The following is an 18,739-nucleotide window of genomic DNA, read 5'->3' as shown; positions in this document are numbered from 1 at the left end:
ATTCCATGGATTGCCTCACAAGGGTAATATAAAACAAGAAAGGTCTCAGTACATTGAGTAGATTCCTGCCATGAGTTTATTTAAGGGGACCTTATGAACAAGAGTTGCACAGGATGGAAAGGCTTGGATTGGGTAGAAGTTATAGTTCTGTGTCCATCCATTGGAGCATAGCCTTTTATTGCAGGATTCCAAAAAAGATGTATTAAGCACTGGCAAATGGAACCAATGTCTTTAGAAAAAAAACACTCATACACAATCCCAAAATTGGCATTTTACACCAAAAAGAGTGTAAAACTATTGAGCTTTATTAACTCAAACATATTTTTATTAAAGTATGAATGCATTTATGCTAAAGAATAGTTTACATACATTGTAAAGCAACAAGCATATTTTCAAGAGGTGCAAGTCCTCCCCAATATGTCTCCATGCTTATTCTACATGCTTTAAACACTGGACGCACGCACAGGCGCACACATACGCGCACACGCACACACACAGACATACGTATACACATACCAAACACAGACATAGAGCTATCTGGATTTGATTAGCTTTCATTTAAGGCTTCTGTAAGGTGCCCTAGTGCCCCTAACATTACCATGATTAAAAACAAACTTTTTTTTTCTTTTTTTTAATAAAGGAGCAGCATTACCTGCAAACTATGAATCTGCTCTTGGCCTTAAATGGATTTATTGTAACAAGTCCGTTTTTTAAATCTTATTCATATTGACTTTTTTGCACTTATGAAATTCAAGAATCATCCTATCCACAGAATGGAAAAATTACAGGCATTCTTAATGAGAGCTTCTCTGCAGGAACAATCATTGAACACTGGTCCCTTTGAACTGTCATCTTTAAGAGGATAGAGATATATTTTCCTTTAAAGTAACTTGGTCAAGGTGTCTCTGAATGCGTAGAGAGAGCTACCGACGATCAATTTGTAAGCAATGGTTTAGTGACAGAGATTCTCATGGGGGAAGAAAAGGTTTCCATGCTCTTGTTGATTCTGATCTGGGACTGGTTAAGGAGGAGTTCTGGGACTGGATTATTAACCTACCCACCAGACACAAATCAAGACTGAAGAAAAATACATAGAAAATGGAGCAATATATTCTGCAGTCTTTTTCATATTGTGGTTTTTTGGGGGAGAGGGGGAGTTTGTTCTTTTGTTCCTTTTGGGTGCCCTGCAGGGTGTTAAGAAATGATCACTTTAGTGATGATGGGAAGTGAATGTGTGTGTGTATGTGTGTGTGTATGTGAAATAAGTAGCTGCAGGTACACTAAGAAAATAGAAAAAGTGAATAAAATAAGATAGCATTTGATATATTTGTAAAATAAAATCATCTTCAGCTGTGAACTGTGAATTAACTGAGGAATGACAAGGTGGTTAGTCTTGAAGCCAAAGGACATCTATCTTGGTGGTTCACATATGGCCGAGAGGTTTTGAAATATGCCACAAGAAAGAATTGCAGGGAGTCACCCTGGGGTCTTTTCCATTTCCCTAGGAGCGTATGAGCCAGCATCAGAACTCCTCCCTACCCCCCCACCGCTGCTATGAATAGCCCAGGAACAACTGACACATTTTTTGGATGGGTTTCATAAGGCAAATTGGAAGAAACCAATAGCTGAAGAAAAGCAGCCTGATAACAATAGGCTGTGGAATATTTCAAGAAGATGGAGAGAATCAGCATGGAGGGGCCTGGGACCAGGAGGAGAGGGGAAATTGGGTGGGGGGGAATGAGCAGAAAAATAAGCTTTTCTTCCTCCCCTCCTCACATTCACAGCAGCAGCAGATTTCAATGTAACATAATTACTTTAATGATGCATATCTTTAGGTTCTGAATTGCTCTTTTGATTTTAAAAAGCTTGGTCAGCCAAGTATTTGGCAGTCTTTTCATCCCCAATTTGAATCATTGCTTATTTATCTATCAACTCCTATTCCCTAGGCCATGGCTGCCTTTGCTGAACCACTGACCAGTGCCCTCAACCATCATCAGACTCCAATTCCTGAGAGACTTCTTCCGATGAGCTGTTCCGATGGATCCGGCCATCGCTCTTCATGCTGTGGAACGTCTTCTTGAAGGCCTCCATCATGGCATGAGCTAGCTTCTTGGCTTCTAGCTTGCTTTCGCACTCTACGGCATGGCAGTCCATCTGGTAGGACAGGTCATCATTGATCTCCCTGTAGACCCAGGCAAAGATGTTTGGGCTTACATTATGGTCAGCAGTACAGTAGGCAATGCGAGCCACCTGAAAGGTATCCATGTGGACGGTAGCCTCTCCTTTCAGGTCAAGGTGATGAAGCCAGACTTGGAAGGGCCGGATTTCCAGGAGAGCATTAGCTGGGAAGACATCTTCTCTAGCCAGTGTATGCTTCTTCCAGAGCTCAATGACTGGCTTTTCTGTGCAGCCAGATAAAAATTGCATCCCTGTTGTCGAGACTTTGCCCAGATATGTTACCTGGAAGACAGCAAAAGAGAAAAGATTGGGTAAAAATATTATTTTATTAAAATTAAATACATTCCTAAAACAGACATAAGTTGATTGGATCAAGCTCAGAGTGGGGATGTGGAGCGCAGAAAGCGCCTCTGAATTCAAAATAGCTTCCGTCTCTGGCCGTACAGAACCTACTAAGTAAATCATGTAGCATTCCTATTAAAAGCAAATTGAATTAGAAGTGAACACACGGTCTCTGTTTCTTTGTCAGTTTAGAGGGGCATTTTATTAATGAATTTTATTTTTTTCTTTAAATTCAGAATATAAATCAATTTAATTTTCTGTGAAGCACATACTAATCAATACAAGAAGGCAGAAGAGTAGAGCACCAGAAAAAAATCTACTAAAGTTATTTCCTAGACTGATTTCATTTCCATTATCATCCAGGTGTTTGATTTTATGTAAGGATTAATGTATATATTTCTGTATATATACATATATACACATACTTATGTATTTATACACACACACATATATATAATATATATATATACACATACATATGCCACATTCTTATATACATACATATATACTTATATACAAATATATAGCAATCACCCAAGAGTGGGGAATGGCTCTCATTACATTATGCCCTAAAGGACTATGGTCTCTGTTCCAAAAAAAAGTAAAAACTTAAATAACATAAAGAAATAGCTAGACTTACAACTATTAGAAGGAATCACAGAATCTCAGAGTAAGATGGAACTGCAAAGATCATTTAGTCTAATTCAGACCTGAATAAGAAAACCACAACTCTTCAGATAGGTAGGCATTCAGTCTTTGCTTGAAGACTAACAACCTGTTACCTCCTGAAGTATTCCACTCCTGAATAGCTCCACTGATTCCTAATTTTTTTCTTTTTATTATGTTTAAATGTATCTCTTTGAAATTCTACATCCCTGCTCGTACCTCCATCCTCTATGTTACATCTTCTTCCCTGTAACAGACTTTCAAATATTCTCATAGCCATTATTATGCTTCCCAAGTCTATTCTTCTCAAGTAAGCATCCCTATTTCTTTTACATGATCCTCAAATATGATAAACTAAAGAACTTTAACAATTCCGGTCATACTTCTTGAGACATTTTCCAGCTTATCAACAAATATTCTTTTTAAAATATGCTTCCCAGAAAAATCCAAGAAAAATAATAAAGAAATTTGCTTAAGTGTTCTATGTTTTTATATTATATAGGCAATTATGGTGGACAAAAATATACATTTTTATTATCATTAAGTATTTTCTCATTTATTCAATACATATTTACCAAATATTAATTATGTGCCCAAAACTATGTGCAGTGAGACAGAAAGTGTGATCCCTTCTCTCGAAGACTTTACAATCTAGATGGGAAAGCAAAATATACTTTCCATTCCTTGGATCTTGCATTCAACTTGATTCAGAGTAAGGTGAATGAATTGTATATGGGGAAATGGTCAGTGATTAGTATTCACAAAAGGTCATTAGGAAAATAACTCATTCTAAGATACTGCATGGTACTCTTGCTTCCACAAAGAATCAGAGGTTGAATAATTTCCTATTTCTGTGTGTTAGCATTGGATCATCAGGTTGAACTTATGAGAATACAAACTATATGATAATTTATGAACAGTTTTTTTTGGGGGAGGCTATGAAGTTCCAATGAGAAAATTCCTTCTACCACAATGTATGGGAATTTTTATGAAAATTGCAGGCTTAGAGAGCTGCCCTGTGTATTTTGAAGTTAAGTGACCTGGCCAAGGTCATACATACAAAATATATCAGATACAGGTCAGAAATTCAAGTCTTCCTTGACTCAGAAGTCACCTACCTAATTCCCTTCGCTATAAGGCTCATTATGGCTAATCATGCAAACTGATATTTGTTCTTTATTGTGACACTTTTCATTTTCATTCCATCCTGAAGGAGGGGAAAAAGAACAGGACTATTTCCCAATGTAAAGTGAGCTATTCATGCTAAATATAATAGCAAGGACCACCTATCCTTCTCTTTGATAGACAGACAAGTTCCAAAATAAAACGAAACATGTCGAAATTCACAGAAAGTTTTTTTTTTTAAGTTTCTTGAAACTACATAGGGATCTAGGTTGGGAAAGAATTATAGAATAGACTTATAAAACTTACTCAAGGTCCACTATAGATTGGACCTACCAAAGTAACTTCAACATAGTGAAATTCTTACAAAAAGAAAACGAATTATATTTTTCCCCTGTATATATTTGTTCCTAGAATGCTGAATATTTTAAATCAAATCAAATTTTCTTTGGGAGGTCTACTGGAGGGAAGGAGGAAGAAGTAGTCCAAAGAATAATTAGAATAGTTCAAGTAATTTATTACAATTATCATAATTATTAAACTTCCTCTAGAGATACATTTCTCCAAGGTATTTTAGAATAATGATAACTCACCAAATATGTGAATGTTATTTGATGATACTAAAGATACTACAGAAATCATACTGGGAGTTTTTTCTTTCTGAACTACCTGAATAAGTGGTACACAAACCAGTATGTACCACAATAAATGGGGGAAATTGCTATTTATGAATTCCTAATGCAGGATTATTCTCAAGAGCTGCAGGAATCAAGCAGGGGACATAGTGGGACGCAGAAAAGACCATTTGCCCTAGAATCAGGGGACCCAGCTTCAAATTTCACCCCTCTCATCAAGCTTCCTGGGTCTTGGTTACCTCATATTTAAAAACAAAGGACAAATGGCAGAAACTAGGCATGGACCCACATTTAACACCACATATTAAGATAAGATCAAAATGGGTCCAAGATTTAAGCATAAGGAACTAAATCATAAATAAATTAGAGGAACATGGGATGGTTTACCTCTCAGACTTGTGGAGGAGGAAGGAATTTGTGTCCAAAGGAGAACTAGAGACCATTATTGATCAGAAAATAGAAAATTTTGATTATGCCAAATTAAAAAGTTTCTGCACAAACAAAACTAATGCAAACAAGATTAGAAGGGAAATAACAAATTGGGAAAATATTTTTACAGTTAAAGGATCTGATAAAAGCCTCATTTCCAAAATATACAGAGAATTGACTCTAATTTATAAGAAATCAAGTCATTTTCCAATTGATAAATGGTCAAAGGATATGAACAGACAATTTTCAGATGATGAAATTAAAAACTATTTCCACTCATATGAAAGAGTGTTCCGAATCACTATTGATCAGAGAAATGCAAATTAAGACAGCTCTGAGATATAATTACACACCTGTCAGATTGGCTCAGATGACAGGAACAAATAATGATGAATGTTGGAGGGGATGTGGGAAAACTGGGACACTGATGCATTGTTGGTGGAGTTGTGAAAGAATCCAACCATTCTGGAGAGCAATCTGGAATTATGCCCCAAAAAGTTATCAAACTGTGCATTCCCTTTGATCCAGCAGTGCTACTACTGGGTCTGTATCCCAAGGAAATCCTAAAGAAGGGAAAGGGACCTGTATGTGCCAAAATGTTTGTGGCAGCCCTTTTCATAGTGGCTAGAAACTGGAAGATGAATGGATGTCCATCAATTGGAGAATGGTTGGGTAAATCATGGTATATGAATGTTATGGAATATTATTGTTCTGTAAGAAATGACCAGCAGGATGAATACAGAGAGACTTGGAGAGACTTACATCAACTGATGCTGAGTGAAACAGAACTAGGAGATCATTATACGCTTCAACAATGATACTGTATGAGGATGTATTCTGATGGATATCTTCAACATAGAGAAGAGCTAATCCAGTTCCAATTGATCAGTGATGGACAGAATCAGCTACATCCAGAAAAGGAACACTGGGAAATGAGTGTAAACTATGAGCATTTTTTTGTTTGGTTTTTTTTTTTTGTTTGTTTTTCTTCCCATATTATTTTTACCTTCCAAATACAATTCTTCCTTTGCAACAACAACAACAAAATGTGGTTCTGCACATATATATTGTACCTAGGATATACTATGAGATATTTAATATGTATGGGAATGCCTGCCATCTAGGGGAGGGGTAAAGGGAAGGAGGGGAAAAATTCGGAACAGAAGGGAGTACAAGGGATAATGTTGTAAAAAAAAATTTACCTATGTATATGTACTGTCAAAAAATGTTATAATTTAAAAAATTAATAAAAAAAAGCAAAGGACCAAGTCTTATTGGGTCTTGAGGCTCCTTTAATCCTAAATCACCAGTCCTATGATCAGGAAGTTATGGTGGCTGGGTATTTGAAAGAGAACACCAAAGCAGCCCTGGCATTAAAACCAAGGTGAAGGAAACTGGCAACTGCTGGGAAAGGGTGAGCTCCCAGACCCTTCTAGTTCAATGAACTCAATAGGTATTTATTTATATTTTTATTGTGTATATTTATTATATATTTATATATGTATATATTTTATATTTAATTACTATATATATGTATATATTTATTACAGATTTGTTATATTCTAGGCAATGTGCCAGGATAAATATAAGCCCTAATGGGGTGGAAGAGATGCCAAAAATAAGCCTAAATTTCTTGTAAATATACTAAATTTCTATCTACTTCATCACAGAGGGAAATAGTAGAGCATTTGAGATAGAAAGCTTGTCATGGCAACCATTAAATATTAATTCAAATCCTGCTTCTGATAGCACAGATACTTGGCTATGAGATACCAGGCAAGTCATTTAATCTCTCAAGGCTCTAGGATTATCTTTAAGCTTATCACTTGCTAAGAAAGTGTCAACTTGGATTGAGAAGGGGAATTTCTCCATCTGAGAATTCCCACATCAGTGGAACCACTGGTTCAGTCCCTATGGCTATTTCAAGAGAAATCATTTGAGACTTGGAAGTAGTGTGCTATGGTAGAAAGAAACTGGGCTATCAAGTTGAGGAAACTCACATCAAATCTGGATTTTAACAATTACTACCTCTGTGACTTGGGCACGCCCAGTTTGGGGTGATCGTCCTTGAAAATAGTACAGGCTGGCTCCCTGCTCCAAAGTGTACAAAGATTTCCCTTACCTGGAAGTAAGCAGAAACTATGGAATTTTCATCTTTATGTCTGCAGCATTAGGCAGAATACTTTGCACAAAGGTGGTGACTAATAAATGTTTATAATATTGAAATAGCTTTGGGAATAAAAGTCTAGGGCAGCTACGTGATACAATGGATGGTGTCATATCTGAAGTCAGGAAGACTCTCTTTCTGAGTTCAAACCTTGCCTCAGACACCTATGTGACCTTGGACAAATCACTTAACTCTATTTGTCTCAATTTACTCATCTGTAAAATTATCTAGAAAAGAAAATGTCAAACCATTCCAGTATCTTCACCAAGAAAAACCCCAAATGAGGGTCACAAAGAGTTGGATTTGACTAAAACGACTTCACCACCACAAATAAAATTCAAAAGAGAAATAATTCATGAATTTACTAGTTGACCTTCACTGTTAAGGGTATTATTAGCTCCTATTTGATCTGTGATTATTCACAAACACTTTCAGTTCAACTCAACAGACATGTTTTAAGAGCCCACTTGTTTGCTAGATTTTGTGTTAGGGATTGGGAAGAAAAAGACAAAATCCAGACAGCCCTTCTCCTGAAGGAGTCTGTACTCCAGTGGGGAGATAGGGCATTAAATGATCCTCAAATGAATGAACACAAAGAAATTCTGAGAGAAAGTGAATGTTATTGTTTGAGAGGAGAGAGGTATCTAAGCAAGCCTTTATGGAGAGTGTAGCACTAAGTCTTGAAAGACAGACTATATTCCAAGCATGGGAGGGCAGAGAGCTGAGAATAAAGAAGCCAGGAAGCAATTTGACTATGGTGATTATGTCTAAGGAAATAAAACGTGCAGACTAGAAAGACAGGCTAAAGTCAGATTGTGGAGGGCTTTAGATGTCAAGCTGGGGAATTTGTATTTGATCCTAGAAGTGAGACAGAACTGAGCTATGAAGCTTGTAAGCAAGTCCTGGGAAGGTGTGTGTTTTGGGAATATTATTTTGGAATGGGTGCAGTAAGAGGGGGTTATGGACAGGAAAAAGGATGAGACTAGGAGCAACAAGGCTACTCAGGAATCCCTAACAAAAATTCAAGTGAGATGGCAACAAGATTATAAAATGATAAATTCTGATGGATGCGGCTCTCTAAAACAATGAGATCAGTTCCACTAATCTTGTGATGGAGAGAGCCATCCAGAGAGAGGACAGTGGGATGTCCTAGTCATTGGACATTTCATTTTTAGTCTATCTATGACTGAGTAAAAAATTAAGTAGTGCTCAAGGAGAAGGATTGTTTTTGACTGTATCCCCAGAATTTAGCACAGTGTCTGGAACACAGTAGATGATAAACGAATGCTTGTTGACTGACTTTCAATACATACTCTATAAGTATGGGAAATGAATGTGGATCACAACATAGTATTTTCACTCTTTTTGTTATTGTTTGCTTGCATTTTGTTCTCTTTTTTCCTTTTTTATCTGATTTTTCTTGTGCATCAAGATAATTGTATAAATATTTTGGATTTAACTTATTTTAACATGTTTAACATATATTGGATTACATGCCATCTAGGGGAGAGTGTGAGGAGAAGAAGGGAAATTTAGAATGCAAGGTTTTACAAGGGTCAATGTTGAAAAATTATCCCTGAATATATTCTGAAAAGCTTTAATAAAAAAATTCAAGTGAGAGATCACTAATAAGTAGCATACTTATAGTACTTTCAGCATATATATAAATATATAGTACCTTATAGCACATTATACATATGCATATATATTGTACTTTATAAATATTATCTCATTTTATTCTCACAACAATCTTGAGAACTATGTATTATACTCATTTTCCAGGTAAGGAAACTCAGACAAAGTTGTGATTTTCCCACAGTCACATAGCTAAGCAAGGGTCTGAGTCTAGAGTTCAGCTTAGGGTCTTTTGAACTTCAAGTCAAGAGATCTAATCCCTGCCTTCCCCCACCATTCTGTATCCCAACCTACCTCCATGCTGCCTCAAGATGAGAAAAACCTGATCTAAGGCAGTGGTCTCATCATGGAAAGATGGAAGATCAAAATAAATGCATGAAAATGAATAAAAAATTAAACATTTATTTAGGGTGCTAGATCTTATCTAGGTAGCTAGGTGGTACAATGGTTAGAGTGATGGAAGACCTGGGTTTGAAACTTAGCACTTACATCCACAACCTGTGACACTCTGGGCAAGTCATTTTACATCTCTGTGCCTCAGTTTTTTATTTTGTAAAATAAAAGATTTGGGACTTGATGATCTCTAAGATGCCTTATGGTTATAAAACCATGATGTTATATAGGTAGAGTTATCTAGCAGGCAGTTAGCAAGGTACAACTGGAGTCCAAGTGGGAGATGCAGCTTGGAATTTGTAGCTGTGAGGATCATCTCTGAAAATGAAATTGAATCCATAGGGCTAGAAGCGGCAGCCAAGAAATATGGGGGTATGGAGAAGAGAAGAGAGCCTAAGGCAAAGCCCTTGGGACATCCAAAAAGATGGCAGGGTTGATGATGTCAGAAGCTATAGCAAGGCCCAAAGGGATGGAATCTAGCACATGTAAAGATGCACATAGACAGTCACACATCATAAACATATGGAACTCATCACTTCCAAGTTCATTGTAGGAGCCAAAAACAAAAGCAGGTTCAAGAAGAGTTTATGTAAATTTATGACTAACAAATCCCTGGAAGGTTACTTAAGGTAAATCAAGATTCCTTAGGAATTTTGTGTTGTTGAGTCAATTCAGTTATAGTTGCCTTTTTGGGATTTCTTTGTAAGGTTTCAGTAATAGTTGGCCATTTCCTTCTTTAGCTCATTTTGCAGATGAGAAAATTGAGGCAAACAAAGTTAAGTGACTTGCCACACAGCTAGTAAAAGTCTGAGGTCAAAGTCCTAGAGAATACATCCCTAAGACAGATACGTGTGTGTGTAGGCAAGTATATATAAAGGAATACCACTTCTACAATTGCTATTTTTTTTCTTTTGGTTCAGACCTATGTTATGATGAGGATAGGGAACTTCTGATGAAGAAGCATCCTCTCCCCACACAAAATGGCAATTGTTCAGCACACAAAACCAAGAGGTAAAAAAGCTTGTCAAGAGTCACATAGCCACTACACAATTGGAATCCAGTCCCTCTGACTTCCAAGGTCAACTATCTATTCAGTAGTATGGCTGTCTCTTAAGTCTCTGGGTGTTTTTTTTTTGTTTTGTTTTTTTTTTTGTCTCAGACAGCATGTAAGGATGAATTAACTCTGTCTAGTCATTATCATCTGCTTGAATTCCAAAAGTGGGATGTCCAGGTCATTGGGCACATGTCTATCTATGACTGAGTAAAAAATTAAGTAGTGCTCAAGCAGAAGGACTGTTTTTGACTGTCTCCCCAGAATTTAGCACAGTATTTAGCACACAGTAGGTGCTAAATGAATGCTTGTTGACCGACTTCCAAAACATACTCTATAAGTCAATCAATGCATAACGAAGAACTGGGAGCATAGAACCTTAGAATTTCAAACGTCAAAGGAACATTAAGAAGTCATTTATCACAATAAATAGTTTGTATGTCTGCTAATCACTGACCTGCATTTATAGCAATGACTCTTTAGGCAAATGTGTAACATTCTAACGCTGTTTCAATAAAAGGAATGGAGGGGAAACAGGATTAGGGTTTTGCGGCATCAGTTCTATGGACCCATTGCTAGGGTATAGGAGAGAAAGATATGACACTATAGGAGAGATTCATTAAATCTCTGTCTGAAGCCTTATTAATTTTATTGTACAGACCCTGAGAGGTTCTTTCAAATCCTGAGATTCTGCAATTCTAAAATCAGTAGATTTCTTTGAAAGGAAAAGGGGAAAACTGCACATTGGCATGTTACTTTTAAAAAGTATAGATAATAACATCAGTTCTTCTATTCCCAGTGAAAGATAATGTAGTATAATGGGAAGAATTGAGGATTTGCAGTGAGGTGAACTAAGTTTGAATATTAACTCTGGTACTATGTACTTTTTAGTGAATTGCTTAACTTTTGTGACTATAGTTTCTTCAACTATAAAATGAGAGTGAGACTAGATGATGCCTAAAGTTCTTACCACTTATATAGTCTCCTAGGAGTCTAAGTCTAATTGTTCTTCTAGGAGGCAGCCCTTCAGCTGGGTAATGATGGCTCTCCCTGCCCCTATTTTTGGGACTTCTTCCCCAAAGATGTCATGTTTACAAAACACTTTATGGGGCCTACACAGCTTTCCTCAGCATCCTCCGAGAGATAATAAACCTATTTTATGGAAGAGGAGCTTGAGATCCATAAAATGAATTACATTGTAGAATCACAAGCTGTTCTCAGCTACCAGAAGTGGGATTTGAACTCTGGTCTTCTTGAAGAATAACATTCTGTCCATCATGTCTTACTTCCTCACATATCACTGTGCATAATAAATATAAATGGTTATAATGAAAATGAAGAAGTAAAGTGTTCTGTTGGCAGGTCTACTTGTTTCCTGTCTGTGTTGATCATACCATGAAAGAAGAAGCTTAAAATGTATTGCTTATAATTGATTACATAATAATTCTGGAGCCATGTGGATAGAGACATCTATGAGCTCCCAAAGACTGTCAAATGTGATAGGTGATACTGTTCATTTCACGGTTGTGTGCAAAGTATACAGGATTTTAACAACTCTTTTTAAATAAAAAAAAATGGATTTTAACAAGTTTCTCTTTCAAATAATATCATATGACTATTCAAAAAAATCTCTGTAGTTCCATATCTCTCCTTCATTCCCCCTGACTCTCTCTCCCTCCTTTATTCTGTCTCTCTGTTTCTTTTTCTCTTTTTTCCTCTCCTTCTCTCTTTGCTATATGTAAATATATATACATACATGTATAAATATATGTATATTATAATCAGGCATGATTATATCAGCAAATGAGTCAGGCTATTTGTAGGCTACCAGATGGGGCCCATCTATATGCAGAGTCAATTTTGATTGAAGACTTAAAAACAATAGTACTAATTAAAAAGGGAGCTCAAATACAATTTGATTAAAGAATCTTGATATCTTGGGAACTCAAAATTGTAGAATCCTCTAATTAGAAAGGACCTCAGTGAACATTCAGTTTAATTCCCGTTTGGCTCTCCAAACACTGATTTTTTTATTTATTTTTTATTTTTTGCTGTTAATTAATTAATCAAAAAGCACTTTTAAAACACCTAATATCTACCAGACACTGTGGTTAAGTGCTGATGTTATAAAAACAAAGAATGGAACTATTCCTTGTTTTAAAGATCTATAATCTTAAGATTATATTATCTTAAGATAGAGAAGGTCATAGTTAAGTAGATAAGGGATAATTATAAAGATGATACATAAAGATACAAAGAGAGGGATGGCACTATAAAGTGGGGAAATCTGATTAGGCTTCCCATATTTGAGTTGTATCTTAAAAGAATAAAGAAATTTAATGAAGTTGAGGTAAGGGAAGGGTGCTTCCTAAGAATAGGGAAAGCAATTATAAAGTCATGAAGATGGGAGAGAAAAAAAGATGGAAGGTATGAGGAACACAGTGAAGTCTAAATGTATCAAAGACAATAGTGGAAGTATTAATTACAAAGATGCTGAACAGATATGTTGGGATCTTTTGAAGGATTTAAAAGCTAAACCAAAATGGTAGGCTAATCAGGTTATATGAGAGCTAGCAGGGAGCCACTGATGTCCACTGAGCATATGAGTGATATGATTAGATATGCCCTGAAGGAAAAAATACTTTGACAGTTGTATGAAGAATACTTTAAAATGAGGAGAGATTTAAGGCAAGAACAATTAGGAGACTATTAGAACATACTGGTGAGAAGTGATGAAGACCTGCACTAAGAATGTAGCAGTAAAGAGAAGGGGTTGGATGTGACAGATGTTGTAGAAACAGAAATGTCAAGATTTTGCAACTGATTGGTTAAGTGGAGTGAAGGAGTATGACAGGTCATGGATTACTATATGGTTGCATGCCTGGGAGATAGATAGCTTGGAAGTATGAGAAAAAAATTAGTTTGAGAGGAAAAGTAATGAATGAACTCCATTTTAGACATGTGAGTTTGAAATGTATCTAGAAAAAATAGTATAAAAATCTAATAGGCAGTTGATGATTTGGGATTAAAGCTTAAAACTAAGTAGATCTGTTATTCATGTGAATACCATATTAATTCATAAAGATTATAGTGATATTTATAGGAGCTGTTGAAATCACTGAATTAAGAGAGAGAAGAGAAAATGAACACATGGGGAAGCTTTCAGGCATACAACAGAGATCATCAAATGGATGATTAGCCATCAAAAAAGATTTAGAAAGGATCATACAGGTAGGAAAAATAGGAGAGAGCAGACACAAAACTTAGAACACAGAATTTGGAAAGAGCCAATGATCAACAGTGTAAAATGCAGTGAATTAATCAAAAAAGATGGAATGGCACTTTTGTCTATTAAAAGGTAAACAAATTTGTCCATTAAAATATGGTAATGTTGTTATTAAACCAACTGCAGAAGTTGAAAGTTAGATTGTAAAAGGTTGAGGATTGAATAAGAGGAGAGAAAGTTGAAGCCAGGAGTGTAAATGTCATTTTCTAATTTGCCTAAAAAAAGAGAAGAACTATAGGATGATATCTTGATGGGAGAGTAGGTTCTAGAGCCGATTTTTTAAAGCTGAAAATCACTTGGACATATTTGAAGACCATCAGGAATTAACCAAAGAGAAGTTGAAGTGAAAGTTGAAAGAGAGTATAATTGAGATTATATTGGGAATAAGTAAAAAGCTCAAGGATACACAAATTGGGCCTGGCCTTGGCAAGGAGAAGAGTCACTTCTCCTTCAGAAAAGATGGAGAAGGAGGACATAGTTTCCTTGGAGAAAGAGAAGGGAAAAAGAAAGAACTCTTAACAAATGCTTCAATTTTCATTGAAAATTATAAGGTCCTCAGGGAAGAGAAAATGGAGAGGAGAATATATAGAATACAGGTATTAAAAACAAAAATGACTTTTTCTTGGACACTTAATAAGTGCAAAATGGGGTTGGATCTAGAATTCAGGTTTCTTGATTTCTAGTTCATTTTCTTTCCCCACTGTACTATGCTGCTTTCATAAAGGATATTTTTTTTTTTAAGTCATTAACCTTAGCATTTTTTCACAAATTCTAGAATTCAATACAATATCAACTATGCGTTTGGGATCAAGATGTTCCCCACTTTATATATTCCCTATTTTGCATCTTGGGAAGAGGATGATTTTTGCCCATAAATCATAATAGATAAACCTGCGATGTACTCTAGATCGTTGGAGGTGAAAGAAGAGTAGAGTTCATACTATGGATGAGATGTCCTCATTATTGCTTCACGTCTCAATCTACTTGTTATTTAACTCCAGACCCTATAATTCTATTGAACTGTCCTTTTCCAAGGTCTCCAACAACCTATCAAGATTAATAGTCTTGTCATTAAGTGCTCTTGGATAGGCTGAGTGAATATAATAAAGATGACAATACTCCCTAAACTAATCTATTTATTTAGTGCTATACCAATCAGACTCCCAAGAAACTATTTTAATGACCTAGAAAAAATAACAAAATTCATATGGAAGAACAAAAGGTCGAGAATTTCAAGGGAAGTAATGAAAAATAAATAAATAAATGAAGGTGCTTTAGCTGTACCTGATCTAGAACTATATTATAAAGCAACAGTCACCAAAACCATTTGGTATTGGCTAAGAAATAGACTAGTTTATTAGTGGAATAAGTTAGGTTCACAGGGCAAGATAGTGAATAAAAATAGTAATCTAGTGTTTGACAAACCCAAAGATCCCAACTTTTGGAATAAGAATTAATTATTTGACAAAAACTGCTGGGAAAACTGGAAATTAGTATGGCAGAAACTAGGCATGGACCCACATTTAACACCACATACTAAGATTAGATCAAAACGGGTCCATTATTTAGGCATAAAGAACTAAATCATAAATAAATTAGAGGAACACAGGATAGTTTACCTCTCAGACTTGTGGAGCAGGAAGGAATTTGTGTCCAAAGGAGAACTAGAGATCATTATTGATCACAAAATAGAAAATTTTGATTACATCAAATTAAAAAGCTTTTTCACGAACAAAACTAATGCAAACAAGATTAGAAGGGAAGTAACAAATTGGGAAAACATTCTTACAGTTAAAGGTTCTGATAAAGGCCTCATCTCCAAAATATACAGAGAATTGACTTTAATTTATAAGAAATCAAGCCATTCTCCAATTGATCAAAGGATATGAACAGACAATTTTCAGATGATGAAATTAAAACTATTTCCACTCATATGAAAGAGTGTTCCAAATCACTATTGATCAGAGAAATGCAAATTAAGACAACTCTGAGATACCACTACAAACCTGTCAGATTGGCTAAGATGACAGGAACAAATAATGATGAATGTTGGAGGGGCTGTGGGAAAACTGGGACACTGATACATTGTTGGTGGAGTTGTGAAAGAATCCGGCCATTCTGGAGAGCAATCTGGAACTATGCCCAAAAAGTTATCAAACTGTTAATACCCTTTGATCCAGCAGTGCTACTACTAGGCTTATATCCCAAGGAAATACTAAAGAAGGGAAAGAGACCTGTATGTGCCATATGTTTGTGGCAGCCCTTTTCATAGTGGCTAGAAACTGGAAAATGAATGGATGTCCATCGATTGGAGAATGGTTGGGTAAATTATGGTATATGAAGGTTATGGATTATTATTGCTCTGTAAGAAATGACCAACAGGAGGAATACAGAGAGGCTTGGAGAGATTTACATCCACTGATGCTGAGTGAAACGAGCAGAACTAGGGGATCATTATACACTTCAACAATGATACTGTACGAGGATGTTTTCTGATGGAAGTGGATATCTTCAACATAGAGAAGAGCTAATCCAATTCCAATTGATCAACAATGGACAGAATCAGCTACATCCAGAAAAGGAACACTGGGAAATAAGTGTAAACTGTGAGCATTTTTTTTTTGTTTTTCTTCCCAGATTATTTTTACTTTCCGAATACAATTTTTCCTTTGCAACAATAACAACAAGAAAATTCGGTCCTGAACATATATATTGTACCTAGGATATACTATAAGATATTTAATATGTATGGGAATTCCTGCCATCTAGGAGAGGGGGTAGAGGGAAGGAGGGGGAAAATTCGGAACAGAAGGGAGTACAAGAGATAATGTTGTAAAAAAAATTACCTCTGCATATGTACTGTCAAAAAAGTTATAATTATACAATTAATTAAAAATATAAATTTTACTAATTTAATAAATAAATAAATAATCTTTAAAACAACAACAACCAAAAGAAACCTAATGCTTCTCTGTAAACTCTTTTGAATGTTCCAATTACTTCTTAACTCAAGAACAGATTTAATTGCTGTTCATATTAAATATTTTAGGCAAGTGAAAAAAAAAGATTAATAGTCTTGTTTTACTCATTGCTCCTTCCCCCACTTTTCTCTAACATTTAATGCTATTGATTCTTATTTCCATTCTATATTCCTTCCTTTGTGATCACTCCTCACTGAATCATCTTCCTGCCTTAAGTGTGACTATTCATCTCCTCTAGTCTTTGCCTTGGCCTTTTACTCTCTATCTTCTCTCCCATGGTGTTTTCACCATTTTTCCCCTTCAAAGCCCAGTTCAGGTGCAAGCTTCTTCATGAAGATGATCCTTATAATTACAACTTTTAAGTGATTACTCCTCCCCTCCATCTTTTTCCCTTTCCTTCTTTTCCCATCTCTTTGTCTCACACTCTCTCCTTTCATCCCTCCCTCATCCTGTTTATGTCTCTGTTTCTATCTGCCTGTCTCTTTGTTTCTGTCTCTCCCTGTCTCTTTTCTCTGTGTCTTTATATCTCTGTTTTCCTCCCTCCCTCATTTCCTATATATCTTTGTTTCTAGTCCTCGGTTGTCCTTTACTCCTTCTATTTTGTATCATACAATTTTGAACACGCCATAGCTTTCTTTTAGATAATAAAATCTTAAAGGGCAGCAATTATGTTATTTTTTCATCTCTGCATTTTTAAAACCTAGCACACTACTTTCCAAACTGTGGGTACTTATTAAATATTCATTGAATTGAATTGAGTTAAATTATAGAACCATTTATTTTACTGAAAACTGCTCCAATTCAGTAATGTAGGCAATAGGATAATTTGCCTTCATGATCATTCTCTGCAATAGTGATATTCCTATGTATAAGAGCACATACCCAGAATTTTAGGGCTTAATTTGCTCTTTCCTCAAGCAAAACCAACTTATCTTAAAGACTACTTTAGGTACACAGTTGGATAACCAAAAGAGTGAATGATTCAAGGGATGCACATAGATGCCAGGTTTTATCTTCTCAATGTCTCTTGCAGACACTCCCTTTTCTCCACTGTCCCAACCACCACCATAATTCAGCCAATCATCATCCCATGGCTACACTACTACATGCCTGTTGGATGGTGTCCCTCAAGCCCCTCTCTTCATTCAATCTATAATTCACTCAGCTGTCAAATTAATCTTATGAAAGCAGAAATCTATCATGTCATCTCCTAATTCAATCAATTATGATGACCATATATTGCCTTCAGTATCAAATATAAAATCTTCATTTGGCCTTCAAAGTCTTCCATAACTGACCCCTTCCTACCTCTCCAGTCTTTTACGTTACATTTGCTTTCTCTACTTTGCCCCCAACATAACAATCCATATACTCTGTGATCTTTGCTATTTCTCACATAAGATATTTCATTTCTTAACTTTGGCTATTTTCACTGCTTAGAATGCTCAAAACTTTATCTTTACTTCTGGCTTGAGTCAAATATTGGCTCAAATTTTCTTTTCCCCTGGAAGGCTTTCCTGATCCTGTATATGCTAATGCCTTGTTTTGGTTGATTATTTCTAGGGTATCTTATATATATTCTGATTTTACATAGTTATTTGCTTGCCTTTAGCCGGCCTCTTGTTTTGGTATCTTCTGCATTTAGCACAGTGTACAGCACATAATAGGTGTTTTAAAAAGGCCTGATTGAATTCATTGACATGGTTGATCATATATATTCATTGGTTAATAGGATTTTCACTAATTACCTACTTATCCCTATTTCTGTATTCATTCACTCTATAATATTTGCTAATGCATTTAACATGGTTCTAAATACTCTGAAGGACACAAGCTAACATGAAACCTGGATCC

The 18,739-nt window shown here is 35.8% G+C and overlaps 1 protein-coding gene across 1 annotated transcript in view; it reads right to left on the bottom strand.

Annotated features, from left to right (window-relative positions):
• Nucleotides 1-264: 264 nt before the first annotated feature.
• The window catches only part of PID1 (phosphotyrosine interaction domain containing 1), a 288,906-nt gene continuing 270,431 nt past the window's right edge, over nt 265-18,739 (bottom strand). The window contains exon 3 of the mRNA XM_074298487.1: nt 265-2,460. Coding sequence (XP_074154588.1) covers nt 1,984-2,460 — 477 coding nt within the window. The 3' untranslated portion in view covers nt 265-1,983. The remainder of the gene's footprint in view (nt 2,461-18,739) is intronic.

This window comes from Sminthopsis crassicaudata, chromosome 3 (assembly GCF_048593235.1).
Source record: "Sminthopsis crassicaudata isolate SCR6 chromosome 3, ASM4859323v1, whole genome shotgun sequence".
NCBI classification, from domain to species: Eukaryota; Metazoa; Chordata; class Mammalia; order Dasyuromorphia; family Dasyuridae; genus Sminthopsis; species Sminthopsis crassicaudata.
This window is presented reverse-complemented; position numbering and strand designations above follow the sequence as displayed.